This window comes from Notolabrus celidotus, chromosome 3 (genome assembly GCF_009762535.1).
Source record: "Notolabrus celidotus isolate fNotCel1 chromosome 3, fNotCel1.pri, whole genome shotgun sequence".
Classification (NCBI taxonomy): Eukaryota; Metazoa; Chordata; class Actinopteri; order Labriformes; family Labridae; genus Notolabrus; species Notolabrus celidotus.
In genome coordinates, this window is record NC_048274.1 from 38519876 (window position 1) to 38540946 (window position 21071).

Here is a 21071-nt window from a genome sequence, read left to right on the forward strand (position 1 = left end):
TATCTCACCACTCCGCTGTGAGACTTTTTATACTCTCCAGGTACTCCAAAAACAAGTAAACAAGCCGCTATATCAAAATGTGCAAACAGCCACCTTTATCACCGTAAATGGAAACTTGTGAGTCCTTCCAGCATGTGTGAAACACTGCATCTGTCACCAGAGTGAGAGAGAGAGTGCTGCCATATCAGCAGCAGGGAATCTGTGTTTCAGGCTTTCACCTGATGCTTGTGTCTGTTTGAAGAGTGTCGTCCTTACAGGAAGCAGACAGGGGATCTGTCTGGATCATGGTCTCTGTTCATTGCTGTGTCATCAATCAATCAATCAATCTTTATTTGTATAGCGCCAAATCACAACAAACGTTATCTCAAGACGCTTTTACAAACATAGGAGGTCTAGACCACACTATGTCAAATTATGAACAGAGACCCAACACCAAGACAGGGTAAGACTCAGTCTGACCCCACCTTAATCCATCATGAGCATTGCACATTGCAGTATTTAGCTAGTTACAGTGGTGAGGACAAACTTCCTTTAACAGGCAGAAACCTCGAGCAGAACCAGACTCATGTTAGACAGCCATCATGCCTCGACTGAGTTGGGTCTGGAAAGACAGATAGAGGGGAGTAAGAGAGAGAGGTGATAGTGATGAGACGAGTCGTAGAAGCTGTTGCCGCTGGAGTCCAGCACGTCCGTATCAGCTGGAGTCCAGATCGTCCACAGCAGGAGGACGTCTACGGCAGCTCAGAGGAATCTACGAGACAATGGAGCTCAGGGACTCCAGAAAGGTCTATGGTTAGTAACTTTAATGGGACAGGCAGAGTTAAAGTAAGTGATGAAGGGGTTGAGGGGAAGAGGGTGAGCTAGGATCCCAGTGTGTCAGTGTGCCAGTTCCCCCGGCAGTCTAGGCCTATAGCAGCATGACAAAAGCTGGTCCAAGCCTGATCCAGCTTAACTATAAGCTTTATCAAAAAGGAAAGTTTTAAGTGTTGTTGTTGTTGTTAGATGGGATGAGGTCAAAGATCTGTGAATTCACTTCATATTTGTTCAGACCAGACGGGGGAAAGCCTTTTCTCTGTTTTTCTTTGTGCAAAGGAAACACTGTCATGTAGCTGTTGACAGAGCTGCTGTCTGAGGTCTTATTGTTTGCTGTGACAATAAGATTCATGTGAACTGAAATCAAGTCCAGCTTATGAAATGGTCTAAGACTCTAAAATATGTATGCACAGTCTACATACTTTTAAATGTTGATGATATGAAGCTACTGTTTTCAATTTCCCTCTAACTTATATTTCTATTGATAAACCAGTCGAGCTTCAAGGTTTATCAGCTGTTCTGTAGCTTTTATTGATACCAGTGTTGCATTTCTGTAAATGTTAAATAATTCTACGAGTTTTGATCATACCTCTCTCTTCAATAAATAATATATGACATTGTTATTACGTGAGCTTGTCGAGATATAATCCCTTCAGCAGCACTCTACAGCAAGGGTTCCCAAAGTGGGAGCCGGACCTCCTTTGGGGTTGCAAAACACAGAATAGGTGGTCTCAAGATGCCCTCCAAAAAGTAAATGAAATCTACAATTATTATAAACTGCAATTTTATTTTAAGTTACTATGAAAATATATTCAAAGATAGCAGTAAATCATAAATAAAACATTATTACCAGGACTAAATAAATAACCACATGCAGAACGTCACGCACACAGTTTATTGTCTTTGATTGGATTTTAGAGAAAGATAGAAAATTCATGAGCTGACTTCAGAGCAAAAATAGAAACAGTAAGAACATTCATAGAAATGTAGTGGAGTCAAAAGTATGGTATTTGTCTTTCAGATGTAGAGGAGTAAATGTCATATGTTTCCCCCCAAAATAAAAGTCCAGTAAAGAACAATACTCAAAAAATGTACTTCAGAACAGTACTCAAGTTCATTTTCTTCCTACTGTCCACCGCTGCAGGTCGGTCAATTGAAGTGTTTTCTTCTGTTAAAGGTGATTGAATAGACAGACTCCTGTCTCAGTCTTACAGGGCGGTGGCTCTTTAATCCTGTTTCTCACAAGCACATTTTCACACTTGAAAACTGTGCTGGAGTGACATTGACTCTGGGTTAGAGACAGCTGTCACTTTGTCTGAAGGCTCTTATCAGTGTGGGACATTCAACACACTGCTGTCTGTGAAAACCACCCTACTGGGGGTGACACCCACTGTGACATGTGCAGACACACTTGTGCAATGCAGGATGATTTGTATGAAAGTCAAACTGGAGTATAACCTCAACTTCTATCAGGAATATCAGATTCAGATTCAGATTCAGAGAACTTTATTAATCCCAGAGGGCAATCTGGTTTGCAGTGTACCAGCTTGTCGATAAACAACACAAACACTAACAAACAGACAAACAACACTCAACAGTCAGCATGTCAGTGACAACAGCAGTGCAAGATGGGGCTTGTCATAAAGAGTAAAAGAATGTTAATTTAAAATAATGTTATGTTTATCAAAGTGAACATTGCAGTGGACGAAGATATTTTTGGACAAATTGTTTGAATGCTCACACAAAGTCATTCTAGTTTGGCTGACAACATACACAATCTTTTAATGAGAAACACACCTGCTCTGTTAGCTTAGCATCACATAGCTTATTGGAGAGGCTCTGGAGGTCAGGGTGTGTCAAACGATCAAAATTACACCTATCTGTCCAAAGCTCATTCATCAATATATTGATCTCATCTTTGACTCTTTGGGAAGAAATTGTTCTTGCAAATAATTACCTTTGTGTGTAAAAACATCAGAACACCTTTTCTTTAAATACAAATCTTTGGAAAGCTTGGAATATTTTACATTTGTGATTTACAGCCTCAAGATTTTGGGTTATTTGTGAACAAAGCTCACAGTTGTTACATTTGCTGTTTAACAGCTTTGGATGTACTTGTATACATCTAAAATATAGTTTGTGCCCTGTATTTAGTGTCAGTCTTTTAGTCTAGTCTAGTCCAGTCAAGTCAGCTTTATTTATATAGCACATTAAAAACAACCTGTGTTGGCCAAAGTGCTTTACAAGGTAAAAAGTAAAAGTACATGAAGACAACAATAAACAACACAACATATCAGGATATTAATGTCCTCCTCACGAGGAGAAGGCCAAAGAGAAGAGATGGGTCTTCAACAAGGATTTCAAACATTCATCAGTGGGGGCCGATCATAATTGGAGTGGCAAGCCATTCCAGAGCTTGGGGGCCGCTGCTGCAAAGACTCGGTCGCCCCGGGTTTTAAAGGTGACATATCATGCAAAATTAACTTTTTAATGGTTCTTTACCTGAAATATGTTTCCCTGGCATGTCTACAAACATTCCATTCTGCCCCTGTTTTGATTTCTTCACCTTTCTGTAAATGTGTGTGAAACGAGCCGTTTCAGACTTCAGTGTTTTTGTTACGTAACAACAATATCCGGTCTGTAACGGAGTCAGAGCTCGGAGCTTGTTCAGCCCATAGACTGTATAAAATAATACTGAATCCCTCCTCCGTTTTTCATTACCTGCACACATGTGTGCTAACAAGGAGCTTAGGAGGGAGGCATGCTAGTTGTAGGCTGTCTTAATAAACACAAAGGTCGGTTTTACTCCCCACGTCTGCAGATTTGAAGATCTAGTGGAAGATTTTTATTTATCATTGATAAGTGCTAGCGCTAATTAGCATAGCTACATAGCTACATGTCGTAGCTGTAGCTGTGTACCAAAACACACGTCAACATACTGACAAATAAAACAACAAGAAACACAGAATCTGTGACCAATCCTTCAGAAAAGGTCCCGCTGCCTTTCTGGCAGAGGTCGGTTTTACTCCCCACGTCTGCAGATTTGAAGATCTAGTGGATGATTTTTATTTGTCATGGATAAGTGCTAGCGCTAATTGGCATAGCCACATAGCTACATGTTCATAGCTGTAGCTGTAGCTGTGTACCAAGACACACGTCGACATACTGACAAATAAAACAACAAGAAACACTAAATCTGTGACCAATCCTTCAGAAAGGTCCTGCTGCAGGCGCCTCTCCGTCAGGATCAGATTCAGGATCAGATTCAGAGGGTTGAAGTAACGTGATCTCTGAGCAGCCGTGTATATTCAGCCAACATGTAAACATTAGATCAATGTGCTGGAGAGCCGAGGCACATCCACTTCCTGAGGGGGCGTGGTCAGAGGGAAAACAGAGTGTTCTGAGGAGGAATGAAGAAAAGGACTTTTCAGGCATGCCAAAATCTGATTTCAAAGTGTTTTTTTGAGCATAAACTTTAAAGACATGTTTTGGGGACCTCTTAGCCCAATATATATTGATGAAAAAAGCGTGATAGGTCCCCTTTAAGACCAGTTTTAGGCACATCCAGGAGCAGCTGGTTTGTTGACCTCAGTGCTCGAGCTGGGTTATGAACATAAAGGATATCGGCCAAGTAGGATGGTGCCAATCCATTTAGGGCCTTGAATGTTAAAAATGCAATTTTAAATAAATCCTGTGACGGACTGGGAGCCAGTGGAGAGCACACAGCACAGGTGTGATGTGCTCCCTCTTTTTCCTGCCAGTCAGGAGGCGAGCAGCAGCGTTTACAGAGAGCTGCAGGCGCTGAATAAGCGACACGTCTAAACCCACATACAAGGAATTACAATAATCAAGCCTAGAAGTAATAAAGGCATGGAGCACTCTCTCTAGATCTTTGGGAGGGAGGTAGGCTTTTACCTTAGCTAGAAGTCTCAGCTAGAAGAAGCTGGACTTAACAAGCTTTTAGTGACAGTGATCACTTCTGTATGTGTCCACTGACTGTATAAACATGGATAAAGTCACTGAGAAAGTCAAAATACACTCCAAATAAATAACTTCTCAAACATGCTGTATGTCATAGCGGTTGTTCTTTTCTGATGTATGTGCAAGTGTTCATTTCTTAGAAAAAAATCTCAGAGAAGAAAAAGTGGACTAGACCAGCAATGCACAAACTGTATGCATCTCATCACGGGAGCCTGTTATGCATTTAGACTACTGTAATTAAATTGAATTCCCCTTGTCTATGAATTGCCTTTGATTATTCCCCCTCTTGTTTTTACCTGTGTGCTTCAGGTAAAATTCACACTTTAAATTTCAGCAGATCATCCATACAGTTCAGGATCTATTTTGGATATGGAATTATCCTATGACCCTACAATTTTACCGTTTAACACAATCAGTTTTTCCAGAAAAAACACAGATAATAAAATTGATTGGGCTATTGATATTTATTACAGATGAAATCAAAATATTAGCCTCAAAAAATCAGACCATAACAGACCATAATCAGGCCAAATACCAAGGTTATTTATGTGTTCTTTCATGAAGGTGAAGTGTAATCACAGTTTCTACCTGTTCCAAGAAATCATGCATATCATTGTTAAAGTTTCAGAGTTGTATACTGTGTGTTGTCACATTAAATGAGAGGCACTCAGTGTGTATCATGTGATTAGATCAGTACATGAATTTACAAAGTAAAACAATGCACACAGGAATTCTTTCTCTGTCCTTTCTTAATTACAGCAGCAGGGCGATTTTTTTGTACTGATATCTCTTTCATGATTATCATATATCCTCATTTGACAGTCTGACTGAAGCACACAGCAGGTGATCTTTCCTTTTCATGTGAGCATGCATTGAGCCTGAAGTAGAAAGTTTGAGTCAACAAGTTCATAACCAGCTTCACAGTACCTGATATCTCTACCTGGGTATGTTGAACTCGCCTCGTAGTACACCTCTCCATATCTTAATCTGAGAAACTGAAGGACCCCAAAAACCCCAGAGTCGTGATGCTGTGTAGATGTTGATGAAAAGAGATTTGGATTGTTTGTAAATCATTAATTTTATTGAAAATAGTGCAATCATATCAATTGTTATAGCAGACAATGTGATCGTTTTATGGGAAATAAATGCTGAGCCTTTACTCTTTAGAAACCCAGGCCTCTTTTGTTGCTTGTAATATCTTCAAACAATGTCTTACCTTGACATACCAGGTGAACGTGGCTAAATGTAAAGAGATGTTTTATGGGAAAGTAGTCAGATACTCTTGAGATTTGATGTTTTTTGCAGAGTTTTGGGTCCTTATGGGTCCTGAGTTATATTCAAAACAACATATGTAACTATTCACCTTCTGATACCTGCCTCCCTGTGTACTTTTAATGTACTGTCTGATGTTTTATCTATGTCAGTGTTTCTAAATGATTCCTTGAATGATGTTTTTCTATCTTCTAAATTGTATACTAATCAAAGTTCTTGAAGACGTTTATGAAATGATCAAAAGAGAGCTCTGTGTTTTAGTCAGAGTTTTCTTTATTTTATGACTAAAAATTGTTTCTCTGATGAGTTCAGGTCTGCAGTTTCAGTGGTAAAAAAATGCAGATTTTTCCTCTGATCCTTCAGTCAGGACTCTGGATTCTTCTGTAACAACCAACAACAAAGAGGTCATTAACACAGGGCTGCACATGAACCAGATGGAGTGTGTATGCTTGTGTGTGTGTGTGCATGTGGACACTCACAGCACTTGTAGAGGGTGTTAAGCCTGGCGATGTCAGTGCGACTCATCTCCTTAGCGTTACCAAAGGACACGTTGGAGTTAGGGATGGGGAGCATGGTGGGCTGGTTGTTCTTGGAGAAGGCGTACCTACGGCAGGACACAGAGCAGTGAGACTGAGCTCAGACAAAATGATGTTTGGTGACAAACAGCAGGGCTGAAGGGGAGGCGGTCTCTCTCACTTGTGGTACTGCATGACAGAGTTGTAGTCGTAGCTAGTTCCCTGGTTCAGAGTAGCAATCTTCCTGAAGTTGTGCTCCATCCCTGGGAAACAACAACAGTGAAGTCAGTATGTAAACCCAGCTGCCAGAGAGATTTTTCTAAACTGAAAACTTTTAATTAGAAAACTCTGCACCCAAACTGAGTGTTTGTTGTATTTATCCATTAATCCCCAGCAATTTGATGGTGGAGCACTTTCTGTCCACTAGGAGGCACCAGAGACCTCAAAGAGCTTGTTCTCCACCTAGGTTCAAATGCTTCTGGAGTAATTAAAAGTGTGCAAACTTTTGCAGGGACTAGGGACTATTGGAAAGAGTTCCTGTGCTTGCAAGACCCAAACTATGTCACATGGGCTTTTTTCAACCCTTCAATAGGTCTTAGCTTTGGGGGATGTGTGCAAAAATACATGGATATTGGGGTGAGCCTTGCAGCATTGGACTGTTATGATTAGCGTGCAAACAAGAAGTTACAGATGGTGGAAAAGTAACTGTAGAGGCTGCATATATACACTTCAGACTTTTGAGCATTCAGTCTCACAAAATACTCATGTGTTGCAGATATCTGACTATAAATAAGAAGGCCAGCAGGTTTTTAAAGGGAAAAGAGATCTGTAAGAAGCATCTGACTGGGCTCTGTCTCTGATCTGTATAACAAACAGCCTTTTTTACCAGACTGAACATTCTGCAGCAGGACTCTGATGTGGTTGTCTCTGTCAGAGCGGGTCTGCTCATGGTTGAATCCCAGAGCGTGGAGCAGCTCGTGCTGAACGGTGCCGTGGTACAGACAACCGCTACGAGCCAGAGACACCACCTGCTTTCCACCACGACGTCCAACGTAGGAGTAACATCTGAACAGAAAAGAAGGAGTTAAAAAAACAATAGCTTGAAAAGATTTGACAAACTGTTCATAAAAATCTGTTTCATTTACCCGTTCTGGGACTCGATGCTCAGCCAGTCGCGGTCGCTGCTTCTGGTGGGCCTGAAGCGGATGCAGGAGAAGGAAGAGAAGGACTCCAGTCCACGGGTGATGATGGCGGCCTCACGAGAGGCTGGAGGGTTGACAACACACAACTTTGAACTCTTTACACCTCACATCACAAGAACCACACAGCAGCACACGGTCTCTAATCTATGAGGCGCACAATAAAATATATTGAGCACTGCTAAAAGAGCAAGCTCAGCTAACATGATGCTAAAGACTGCTTGAAACATGACAGTTAGGAAAAATTAAACAGTGATATAATTTTACAGCTAGCATTTGAACAACTGGCCTAAACATAAGCCATGCATTCAAACCACATGGCCAGTCATATGAAGCCCCAGCTAGCTGCAAGTATGGTCATTTTATTTCAAGGCAATTGAGACTGGTGCCACACAGTGAGCATTAAAAACATCTCTAACTGTGTGAAAAGTTTGTGCTTCAGCTGCCTCTAAAGTGAAAAGTTCCTGTCTGAAGTCGGAGAGTATCTGGGTGTATCTGTGTGACACTTACAGAAGTGGTTGGTGATGTAATAAGGGATGTAGACCTTCCCATCGGTCCACTTGCCCCATGTGCAGCCGCGGCTGGTGCAGGGGTCAGCGTTCCTCTCGGCCTCTGAGTCGATGGCGATGTCTCCTTCGATCAGGATGGGTTCATCAACAGAGCGGACTGAAACACATCAGATCCCAACTTTAAAACCTGTTACTGCTACTGATAGAAAAACAACAAGAGCAGCGTGATGAGAGCAGTGGCTCATACTCACTCAGGTTCTTGTTAGCTCTCTCCAGAAGTTCAGACACAGAAAGATCTGAGTCCTGTTCTGCAAGACAGTGACAGACACAGCAACACAGTTTAAGTTTGTGGACAAATGCAGCAGTCACATTAAAGTGCATGTTAATAAAACAGGTCTGATTATACAAACAGATGACTTACCTTGCTGCAGGGTCGGTGTGCGGTTGGAGGGAAACAAACAAACAAACAATTAGATCCAAAAATGTAGCAACAAGAAATCACAGATACAAGTGAAGTATTTGAAAAGATGATCAAATCATCTGTAAGAAACAGCACAGGTGGAAATAAAGGTCAAAGCTACATTGAACTGATGCAGCATGACCACAGACAGACACCACAGAGTGATGTCATTGTCTACTGGTCCTCTCACACGATGATCCTACCTCATTGTCAGCCCAACAGCAGGCAGACAACAGCAGCAGAGCCAGAGCGGAGAACCTGAAAACAGACGTCATCTCAGCAGACCTGCAGGACACAGACAGAATCAGACACAGCTTCAACTCAGACGGAAGATTCACACTTGAACATCTGAACCTTCAAACACTGAAAGTTCACAGCAGGACTCACCTTGGATCCTCTGTGTGGACTTGTGCAGCTAGGGTTCCCTCCAGGGTTTTATAAGAGTTTGACTGCCCAAATATGGATTATCTGGGTGCTACGAATCAGCTTAATTCAACTGAATTCTTATCAGTCACATAAGGTAAAGACATTCACAGAGATGGAAGCACATGCATACCACTGTTGGTGGGAATTTTGACACTTGTCATCCTTTTTTCCTTCTTTATTCATAACCTGGTTCAAAAATTGTGCATAAATGATGACCTCAGCTGATCTTGTAAATGAAACCCTCATCATTAACTTTATATCTCACATGCAGAGCTGTAAGTATAAAAACAGTATTTTCACAGTGTAGTAAAAAGTATCGTCTCAATTTTGTTCACCGAAGACAAAGATATCATTTATTACAAAATGATAACCATAAAAGTGAGATGTAGGTTAAGTGAGGTCTTATGGTCTTGACTTTTCCTAGACTTAATTATGAAATGTTAAAAAAAACGCCCTCTGGATGCCCCTCCAATGAATGAAATGTTAAAAATGAGCCCTCTGGAAGCCCCTCCAATGAATGAAATGTTTAAAAAAAAAAGCACACTCTGGATGCCCCTCCAATGAATGAAATGTTAAAAAAGCACCCTCTGGAGGCCCCTTCAATGAATGAAATGTTAAAAAAAAGCACCCTCTGGATGCCCCTCCAATGAATGAAATGTTAAAAAAGCACCCTCTGGATGCCCCTCCAATGAATACAATGTAAAAAAAAGCACCCTCTGGATGCCCCTCCAATGAATGAAATGTTAAAAAAGCACCCTTGGATGTCCCTCCAATTAATGAAATGTTAAAAAAAACACCCTCTGAATGCCCCTCCAATGAATGAAATGTAAAAAAAAGCACCCTTGGATGTCCCTCCAATGAATGAAATGTTAAAAAAGCACCCTCTGGATGCCCCTCCAATGAATGAAATGTTAAAAAAGCACCCTCTGGATGCCCCTCCAATGAACGAAATGTTAAAAAAAAAGCGCCCTCTGGATGTCCCTCCAATGAATGAAATGTTAAAAAAGCACCCTCTGGATGCCCCTCCAATGAATGAAATGTAAAAAAAGCACCCTCTGGATGCCCCTCCAATTAATGAAATGTTAAAAAAAAGCACCCTCTGGATGTCCCTCCAATGAATGAAATGTTAAAAAAGCACCCTTGGATGCCCCTCCAATGAATACAATGTTAAAAAAAAACACCCTCTGGATGCCCCTCCAATGAATGAAATGTTAAAAAAGCACCCTCTGGATGCCCCTCCAATGAATGAAATGTTAAAAAAAGAGCCCTCTGGATGCCCCTCCAATGAATGAAATGTTAAAAAAGCACCCTCTGGATGCCCCTCCAATGAATGAAATGTTAAAAAAAAAAGCGCCCTCTGGATGTCCCTCCAATGAATGAAATGTTAAAAAAGCACCCTCTGGATGCCCCTCCAATGAATGAAATGTTAAAAAAGCACCCTTGGATGCCCCTCCAATGAATGAAATGTTAAAAAAGCACCCTTGGATGCCCCTCCAATGAATGAAATGTTAAAAAAGCACCCTTGGATGCCCCTCCAATGAATGAAATGTTAAAAAAGCACCCTCTGGATGCCCCTCCAATGAATGAAATGTTAAAAAAAGCACCCTCTGGAGGCCCCTTCAATGAATAAAATGTTAAAAAAGCACACTCTGGATGCCCCTCCAATGAATGAAATGTTAAAAAAAGCACCCTCTGGATGCTCTCCAATCAATGAAATGTTATATAAAAGCACCCTCTGGATGCCCCTCCAATCAATGAATTGTTAAAAAAGCACCCTCTGGATGCTCTCCAATGAATGAAATGTTTAAAAAGCACCCTCTGGATGCCCCTCCAATGAATGAAATGTTAAAAAATCTACCCTCTGGGTGCCCCTCCAATGAATTAAATGTTAAAAAAGCACCCTCTGGAAGCCCCTCGAATGAATGAAATGTTAAAAAGCACCCTCTGGATGCCCCTCCAATGAATGAAATGTAAAAAAAAAGCACCCTCTGGATGCCCCTCCAATGAATGAAATGTAAAAAAATCACCCTCTGGATGCCCCTCCAAAGAATGAAATGTTAAAAAAGCACCCTCTGGAAGCCCCTCCAATGAATGAAATGTAAAAAAAGCACCCTCTGGATGCCCCTCCAATGAATGAAATGTTAAAAAAGCACCCTTGGATGCCCCTCCAATGAATGAAATGTTAAAAAAGCACCCTTGGATGCCCCTCCAATGAATGAAATGTTAAAAAAGCACCCTCTGGATGCCCCTCCAATGAATGAAATGTTAAAAAAGCACACTCTGGATGCCCCTCCAATGAATGAAATGTTAAAAAAGCACCCTCTGGATGCCCCTCCAATGAATGAAATGTTAAAAATGCATCTTCTGGAGGCCCCTCCAATGAATGAAATGTTAAAAAAGCACCCTCTGGATGCCCCTCCAATGAATGAAATGTTAAAAAAGCACCCTCTGGATGCCCCTCCAATGAATGAAATGTTAAAAAAAAGCACCCTCTGGAAGCCCCTCCAATGAATGAAATGTTAAAAAAAGAGCCCTCTGGATGCCCCTCCAATGAATGAAATGTAAAAAAGCACCCTCTGGAAGCCCCTCCAATGAATGAAATGTTAAAAAAAGAGCCCTCTGGATGCCCCTCCAATTAATGAAATGTAAAAAAGCACCCTCTGGATGCCCCTCCAATGAATGAAATGTTAAAAAGGGCTTTCTTGGTTTCACTTATAGTGGATGCACTATCGAATCTAGGGTGGAAATACGCTCCAGATGCCTTACAGTTAATTGATTGGTAAAAAGTGTCCTTTGGGTTCCTTTTTGTATGCACCAAAGTCCCCTTTGGATTCCCTCTAGTTGCCTTGGTAGTTAATTATGTTACGTTAAAGCTGGGGTTGGTAGATTTAGATCCACTTTTTGTTATCCTGGTTAAATTCATTCAATCATATTTTGCTCTTGTGGGAACGAATCCAACTCTGCTTATGTTTGAAAACACTTTATTTTTACATATTTAATGACTTTCGTCATTAGCTGTGATGCACTGCTCACTGATCCAACCAGTGTTGCTGCAATAGAAGTTAGATGAGACCCGATAATCTCTGTTAATATGTTTGTAAATGTGTGGTGAATCTGAAGCAGAGCACAGCGCCTGCTTGTAAGTAAATACAACACAGCTGGATCACGGAAACCAGTTAGCGTAGAAACCAGTAGGGCGATAACACCGTTTTGAATCAGTCACCATCATATGGTCGTGATTCAGCGGCACTCGTACATGTGAGCGTGGGCGTCGTTTTGGAGGAGCTCCAGGGGGGGTGGGGTTAGACGGAGTCCTGAGGAAATGCTACGTTCAAATTCATGCTAGTGACTACCAACCCTAGCTTAAAGTTAATTGTGTTATGCAATCAATAATATAGAAATATATCAATAGTTTTTCATTTTTCATAATTCAATTTCAGTTACAAAAATATTCACCACGATGCAAGGAATTAAATGTTAGATGCTCAAAATTTTTCACCAGACCCCCTTTTTGTTCCTGCTGCATCAATACATTTGAATTCACCCTAAACTTTGAGTCCAAGGGGTTTTGAAAGAGGTGCCTTTTTTTTGCTGTCGCCCCTGCTGCTGAAACAGCCTGAGTACACCACTGGCCCACCATGTTGATGACGAATAATGATGTCACCTCGGTAAGTCGAGCACTCAATTATTGCCTGAGTTTCCCAGTTGTTGTTCTGACTTCAGCAGGCGTTCATGTGCATATTCCAACTCAGAAACTTGTTTTTCCCAGCAATAGACCTGTTCTAGGTGTTCCCCGCCTCTCCCCAAAGACAACCGGGATAGGCCAGCCACTCCCCACCCCGTGATCCCAAACAGCACAAGAGGTGGATGGATGGATTTCACTGAGGCACAGAGCAAGTACACGACATTTAGGAACACAGTATGAAGAGTTATTCATTGTAATCCCAATAAATGTCTTTACTCTGTGAGTTTCAAAATGATGGTATTGGATACTAATAGTAGGCACTCCTTCCTACACACTGAGAAACAATCCCATCTTTTCTTTTTACCCTATCAGACAGATGGTGTGGTTTTGTCTGGATCTAGTTTATGAGATGTCTGAGGCATTTTGACACAAGATAATTTACCTTTTAAATCAAACTTAAATTCAAAATGTCCTGTCCTGTTTGCAGATATTTCTCATTTGAGGCAAAACTTCCTCCATCTTATTTCTTCTTCACTCTTATTTGTCTTTCCTTATGAGAACATTTTATCATCTAAAAAACTAGTGCAGTACTCTCAACACTATTTTCAGTGTGTGTGTGTGTGTGTGTGTGTGTGTGTGTGTGTGTGTGTGTGTGTGCGTGCGTGTGTGTGTGTGTGTGTGTGTGTGTGTGTGTGTGTGTGTGCAAGAGAGAGAGAAATAGAACATAATGTACGTGTTGAGTCTGGGTTTCAGATCAAGGTCAGTGAAGTCTTATCACCGAGTGTTTTAGGTTTGATCACCTGTGTTTCACTTGGCTCTGATCAGGAAGGTCGTGAGAATGACAGAAAGCATGCATGTTGCTGATCACCTGCAGAGTTTTAAACTGACTTCTACTTCTTGGTCAATGTTTACCTAGTTCTTGGAAAGTTTAAATGTTTGTGAAGGCTGGAACAGGGCCAGGGTCGAATATGTTTCACGAGGACACAAAAAGGCAGACTTTAGTTTCACATTTGTGCATATATATCTTTATTTATCATTGGTATCCAATCAAGCTGCAAGCAAAGAGTTATATATGAGCGTCTCTGCACACCTTTGTTTCTCAGCAGTGCAGCACAAAAGCTAATTAAATCAAATCATCATTTGCACACATTCATGAAGCACAATACGCATATCTGGCTCTGCTTGCTGATAAAAAGCTGTTTCAGTCTTCAGTCTTCAGTCTTCTGTTGATTCCCTGCCAAAAGAACAACAAAAGAAGAGTGCATACAAATAATGAAAGACTTTAAACACCACAGAGAGTTAAATGATGAAGTAACAGGTCTGTTTAAAGTGTTGTAATGCTGTAGAAATGTTTTTGTCCTGAAGGTAAAAGTGGTTGAAAGACTACGCTCGTCTGAATCCATGATGAGCTCTTCTTCTTTATTAAATGTGTTATTGTTTCATGTTTTTTACTGTTAAAACAATACACAATAAAAGTTGTATATAATCCCATGATGCATTGGAACAGATGGAAATGAATGCATACTTTGGAACACACTTATGATAATGTGTATACAAATAAAGCAAAGACATCTAAAGCCACTAACCTCCATCTTTAGAAGAAAACATCTTCCTCTTCGGGTTCAAGTGTTTGATCAGTTGCATCTGAATTGAATTTATGAGAGAACATGTTATTGTTAACATATTTCCTAGCTTTACAGCACTGGCACAGAGAATATAAATATCCTCCTCTTAAGCATTGTGCTTTTTCACCTGAACCCCATAAAATAAAGGTTTTTAGATAGTCGGCGAAAAGTGCAAAGGTTGAACGTGAGTCTTATGAGTCAGAAACACAGATCTTTAACCCCAGACATAAGAGGGAAAGTTCTGAAAGGGACCCAAAAATCTGTCCTAAGAGGTTTGATAGCTTTAGGTATATTTCTGTACGTCATATAAGAAATAAAAAGTGATCATTTTTGGCAGCTCAAAGGTCACGTGGATTCAGAAGTTACGTACTGCAGCCATAAAGGCGGTTCACTCGCAGAATGTCGGTAGGACTCATCTGGGTCGCTCGGCCAATGGCGACGTTGTTGTTGGGGATGGGGAGAATGGTTGGCTGCCCGTTCCTGGAGAAAGCAAACCTGTGGTGCAAATACACAGTTAAGATGAGAGGATCAACTCTGCGCCTTGCATCATCAACATCCTACAGACTCTTTGAGGCGGTGCTCAGCAAAAAACCTGTCGTCCTTGAAGTGCAGTGTTCAAACATTACTTTCTGTGACACTATGTTTCTTGGCTGCTTAACTTTACTTTGCTGCTTTTATAACCGTTATCTTGAAACTGTCATCATCTGCTTCACTTCATGGTTAACTTGGCCTACTTTTGAGTTTCCTTGTTCTAGACAATCAAAGTGTCACTCCATCGTTCCTCTCCCTGGCACCATGGTATGGAGTGGTAACAACGTTGTAAAGTAATGTCAACATGGACTCCAAAGGATCAATCATTGTCCTCCTGCCTTTCTATGTGCAAATCAAGCGGCAACATCCAGCCACAAGCATTGAAGCCAATGAGGAAGTGTTAAAAGCTGCAGTTTCTCGAGTGTCCTCTTGAGGCTGGCTCTGGAAGTACAGGAAACCACATACACACCAATTCAAAGAAGCTGATTTACAGCAGAAATAAACATGTTTACAGCCTGGTTCAAAAGACAAGTGTAGTCTGGATAGCTCATTTCTTGATCGGCACACACTGTACGGGGGGGGTTGAATTTTTTCACAAGGTGGCATTTTCGAAGATATTGAGATTATCAGTCTTCCAATGAGAGGCACAGCTGACTTGATTGACAGGCGGGCCCGTCTCTTTTCCTCACACTACCTCAACAGCAGTTTGGTTGAGTTTAGGATTTCCAATATGGCACCCACTGACGATTGGGCTCAAAACAGTACTTCAGAAACAGATGGGTGACGTCACTGATACTTTCCATTATCTATACAGTCTATGGTGTAAATGCTAAAATTGTTTTTTTTATGCTGAAACACAGAGGAACAAAAGCAGAGACAACAAAGTCAACGATGTAAATAAACTCTTGCCATAGCTCCCATATGTGGCAAACGTTAATCAAACTACGTTGTACAAACTGCACTCTTGTTAATGTTAGCTAACTTAGCGACAATAGCGTATTGTATTTATATGAAACTGGATTCTATGGGCTTCATCATTTCTGAAAATGTCATCATACACGTCACTACTCGTGAATTTGAAGCTTTCAGAAAAATCCGACTGACGATGTCGTGAATACGTTGTCCATGTGGTCTCTTCTCGTGAGCATGGTGAGCGCGACCCCATTTGAAGGCACCACTTGTATAACACATCTAATGTGATGTCGTAGTTTAGTTGTTGTTTTTTGGTAGTTTAACAGAGTGAATCCAACATTACCTTGAATAGTGCATGACAGAGTTGTAGTCGTAGGGAGTGTTGAGGTTGTTTGTGTCTATTCTCCTGAAATTGAACTCCATTCCTGCAAAAATTACAAAAAGCTTGATCCCATTTTGTCTCCTTTGTATGACAACAACATCTCAACTAACAGACTGAACTTAATCCAGTGAGTGTTTCTTTTCAGAACTACTCCTATCTCTCTTTGAGTACATCTGACTGCTTATTCTTCAGATCTTGATCAAGACATTTCTCACATTTGTAATGACCATCCTCCTGGTCAAATATTACTCCAATACAAGTGAAAGTTGCTCTGTCAGATTATTACTTGAGTTAAAGTACTAAAGTACTTGCTTTTCTCGCACAAAAATACTCAAGTATTCAAAGTACTTCTTAAAAAATCTCAAAACATTGTATTTTCTCAATACATAAATGCAGTCAAGAATACATAGGAGTACATTCTGTTACATTCTGTTTATGTAGAAACCATTACTTGAAATCTCTAAAAACTATACCATGGAATAAAAACTAAATTACTCCAAGCACAGACAACTTAGTTTGAAATGTTCATCTGGAGTTAAACAAACGTTACGTAGCTCAACACGCTCTCTCAGGTTGGACAGTGAATGTTTGTTTGTTTGGGCAGAGTGGGAAACAGGGAGAACATGTCAAACCATACGTATCATTCTTCATTTCAAAAACCTCTAACAAGGGCTGAAGATATGACAATGGGTGCTCAGGTGGAGAATTATAGCCATCATTACCACCTCTACATGAACTGCCTGATCTGAGTGATGCTCTGTGTTTGCTCCAAGTTCAACCATGGAGACTAAACCACTGAGACAAACAGAACTACACTAACACATTTTACTGTCTTAGGATCAGATTTCAGAAAGAGAAGGGAATTCATGAGCTGACTTCAAAGCTAAAGTAGTGAGTAACTAGAGCACTGATAGAAATGTAGTGGAGTCAAAAGTACAATAATTGTCTTCCAAAAAATAATACTCAGGTAAAATACAGATACTCAAAAAATGTACTTAAGTACAGTACTCAAGTGAATTTACTCTGTTACTGTCCACTACTGGTCGTAATAAAACATTGTGTGTTGTTCAGCTGGACTCACCACGTATGACGTTTTCAAACAGGATGCGAACATGCTGGTCCCTGTCCGATCGAGTCTGCTCGTGGTCAAAGCCCAGGGCGTGGAGCAGCTCGTGTTGGATGATCTGAGTGAAAACACAGCCCCGACGGCTCAGAGACACCGTCTGGTTTCTGCCTCGACGCCCGACAAAAGAGAAACACCTGAAAGAGAACAAAACAACAAGAAACAGTAAAACACCTTACTAGCTTTGTCTTCCCTTAAGCTGAGAAAAAAACGTGATTGATTGTGTTGATAGTGCATCGTGTGGTTCTCACCCTGTGCTGGATTTGATGTCCACGAAGTCCCGCTGTCTATTCAAGGGGGTGAAGCGAATGCAGGTGGATTGGGCGAAGGACTGCAAACCCTGACGGATGAGGTTTGTCTCTCTTTGAGCTTGATAAGAGTTAGTATTAGAATTAGTCTTGTGTTTTTTCCTCTTATCTTAACTCTGATTTTACTTTATGTATTCAAACTGATTCACATATACATAATAATACAGGTTCAAAAAATGCAAACGTATAGGAGAAAGCTTTCATTATGATGGCCCATGTTTGTCATAAAAAACAAGCACTAACTTTTCCACAGTTACTTTAATTAGTAAATGATGTGCATGTGTTTTTGTCATATTTACATATGTCATCATTATTCTTTAGTCATTTCTGAGAGACTCACAGTAATCCTGGCTGATGCGGTACGGTACATAGACGTTGCCATCTGTGGCTTTGGGCCACAGGCAGCCTCTCCGAGTGCAGGGGTCGGCGTTCTGCAGACCTGTGGGCACAGCTATGTCTCCGTACAGCACCAGGGGCTCGTCTGGGTTCTGACCTGCAGGAAATAACACAATCATTCATCATATGCATCTAGATATGTTTTGGCACAGCATGGCATCTCCTTTTCTCAATTTCCTACAAAACGTCACAACATTCATTGAACAATTTCCAAACAGCTCACAAGAGATGGACATACCAAGGTTTCGATTTGCCTTCTCTAACAGCGTGGACACACTGAATTCATCCTCATCAATGCTGTTTCCTGCAGAGAACAAAGAGTCTGTTCGTGTATCAGTGACAAGATATTGTGTATTTTCTGAGTGTTGTTGCTGTCTGAAAGCTCAAATGTCTCACCAGAGGACTCATCCGTCTTGTCAAAAGAAGCCTGTCACAAGCCAAGAGAACAAAAACAGTGGTTTGAAATGTTAAATCAAAGATTTCCTGTGAGTTCTGTCTTCTAACATAGTAAGATAACATTATCTCGTATAATATTGTGTACAAAATATATCAAAAATAATAGCATAAAATGAAATTCAACATGTCACATTTCATAGTTTCATTGAAAAGTGTTAGCATGTTTTTAAATTGATGCAGGATGAATGATCTGAATCTGATCTTATTCCTGAAGCTTTAAAAATGTGCATCATGCTCACCTGGATCACAAAACTGCTGGCGAAGCAGAGGAGGACACTGAGCACAGCAGCTTGGCGGATCATGGCTGAGTGTTAGACGACAGCAGCAGACAAAGACGAAGTCTGAGGAAACACGAGGGTTTAACTTATATATGTGGGAAACTAAACCAACTTTACACCCTATATGGCAAACAGTTCCCCAAAGACATGTTGACAGACCTAGCCCAGATGGAAGTGGCAGTTATTACTTAATAAAACCAAAGAGAGATTGTGTCATTATGTGGGTTTGTTTTTTTCGGTTTGTTCAGGAAAAAACTGAACTCTCAGACTCATGAATGATGGCAGGAGTGTGATTTGTTGGTGAACACAGCACAACCACAAATAAACTTAATTTAAGACTTAAATCAATTTTAGAGACAGGCTTTTACTCAGTTGTGAGATAATCTCCTCTGTGACTACTGCCTGTTATTCTCTGACTTTCTTCACACCCTCAGTAAAAAGCACTAACTGTCTGTGAGCCCCAGCGAGCTTCTCCTCGACCTCCTGAAGTCATAAAGAATGGAAAGAAAAAAGACTTGCTCTGCAATTTAAAGGACAGATGCAAGAGTGATAAACCCAGCAGGTTTTTATCAAGTCAGAAAACACTGTACATGAACAACAACAAAAAAAACAGCTTACAGTTTCTCTCAATTGTTTACACACAAATACTGGTACTTTAGACACAATCACCACAACATGTAACCCATGCACCAACCCCTGAACCAATTCTGCTAAACTACCCAATTCCTGCTTTACACTCAAACTGCAGTTCTAAAACAAAACACTACACAATTCTCTGCATTTGGCACAATTTTCATGAAGAAAATCTCTTGTTTTCACACTGTCATTCAAAATCTAAAGTGAATTGCCCTACTATGCACGCTGACTCATCACATGGGCAAACACCTGTCACACAGTTTTACAGTTAGCAATCAGAGCTGTATTTCTCCTGCTGCTTGGCCAGGGAAAACATTGCTTGTGATGTGGATGAGGTGCTGTGGCCAGACTGAAACAGAAAAGAGGATGCAGCATAATTTTTTATTTTTACAGTAACTGTATACAGTAAATTCTTCTGTTGTTTTGTGTGTAGACCACTGTATGTGCAACTTTGTGTTGGTTGGGATGTACACTGTGTACAATGTTTTTTGGGGGGAACAATAAAATGTATTTGTTACCGTGTATTTGTGTGTTTTGAGTATAAAAACAATATTCTAGAATATTTTATAACACACTTATGTATGTACTGTCTGTATTAAGTGTAACACTGAACAAAAAGAGGCCTAAGTCATTATGATGAATGGAGAAGAAGTATTTCCATTCATCAGAGTGTTTTACATTGAGCACATCAGTGTTCAACTGGTTCTTATAAATGTCTATTCATATGGTGGTTTGTGTGTGTCATTTGAAAACAAAATACCATTTTGAGAAGAAACAACATTGTTCTGAATGTAAAGTTTCATTTTGCAGGAGAACTGAGGAGTTTTGCCCATTGTGTGTGTGTTTTTTTGATTTGTGTGTACAGTTCTGAAAGTATGAGGCATGCTTTCAGAAAATGTGTGTAAACAATGTGTTACAGAAAAACTGTAACACTGTCACCTGAATCACAGGATGTTTTTAAAACTCCCCTGTAGTTTGTTAAATGAAGTGTGTCTGCTTCAAAAAGAGAGGGTCTGGTCTCCATCCATTCCTTTTTCTGTGCAGGGGACGTGTCACCCAGTTAGACCGTATCACCACCAAGTTATTAGTTGTTTTAGAAGGCGCATTTGCCTCCTACTCACATTAATGGTGTGGGAAAATAGCCTATTATTGGTGGTCTTGACCGGCCTTGATTTAAAATCCAGAGTGCACCCAGTCTAAGACTGAGACAAGATAGATTTGATACCAGACCTTTAAAGAGTGGTCTTGAGACAGGCCTTGAATACTTTGACACTACTGAAAGAGCACCAAAGATGGCATTTTGTAATGTTTTATCTATTACAGGGGAATCAGAGAGGGCCCTTTAACAAGGTTTTTTTTTGTACATGGGGGCACCAGGGGGCTGATCGTCCCCTCTTTCCCACTCTGAATACATCACTGCACAGTGTGTAGTATTTAGCAACATTTCAGTCAGGAGACACAGTTTGAAGATTAAAGGTTATTCAGTACAACTTAATGAATAGTAAAACTTGACAGAAATCTTTGGCGTAAGGACTCTATGGGGATCATGTTGTGAATGTAGGAT

The 21071-nt window shown here is 40.6% G+C and overlaps 2 protein-coding genes across 5 annotated transcripts; both read right to left on the bottom strand.

Moving 5' to 3' along the window:
• Window positions 1-6319: 6319 nt before the first annotated feature.
• LOC117810905 (high choriolytic enzyme 1-like) lies at window positions 6320-9184 on the bottom strand. The gene is made up of 10 exons (XM_034680905.1): window positions 9137-9184; window positions 8953-9034; window positions 8711-8714; window positions 8541-8597; window positions 8291-8446; window positions 7727-7847; window positions 7468-7646; window positions 6763-6844; window positions 6546-6670; window positions 6320-6447 (listed from the first exon to the last, which is right to left on the bottom strand). Coding segments are annotated over exons 2-10 (798 nt in total). The 5' UTR covers window positions 9025-9034; window positions 9137-9184; the 3' UTR covers window positions 6320-6445.
• A 4678-nt stretch (window positions 9185-13862) lies between these two features.
• LOC117810904 (high choriolytic enzyme 1-like) lies at window positions 13863-18961 on the bottom strand. Of its 4 annotated transcripts, none has more exons than XM_034680900.1 (10): window positions 18833-18960; window positions 18534-18564; window positions 18376-18459; window positions 18082-18234; window positions 17685-17802; window positions 17392-17570; window positions 16272-16353; window positions 14856-14980; window positions 14447-14504; window positions 13863-14094 (listed from the first exon to the last, which is right to left on the bottom strand). In XM_034680900.1, exons 1-9 carry the CDS (start codon window positions 18893-18895, stop codon window positions 14455-14457), a joined length of 885 nt encoding a protein of 294 aa, XP_034536791.1. In that variant the 5' UTR covers window positions 18896-18960; the 3' UTR covers window positions 13863-14094; window positions 14447-14454. The 4 variants fall into 4 exon arrangements, with proteins under 4 accessions (XP_034536791.1, XP_034536792.1, XP_034536793.1 ...); XM_034680901.1 differs by having other exon boundaries at window positions 18376-18441; window positions 18833-18959; XM_034680902.1 differs by lacking the exons at window positions 13863-14094; window positions 14447-14504 and having other exon boundaries at window positions 14848-14980; window positions 18833-18961.
• Between the last annotated feature and the right edge of the window lie 2110 nt (window positions 18962-21071).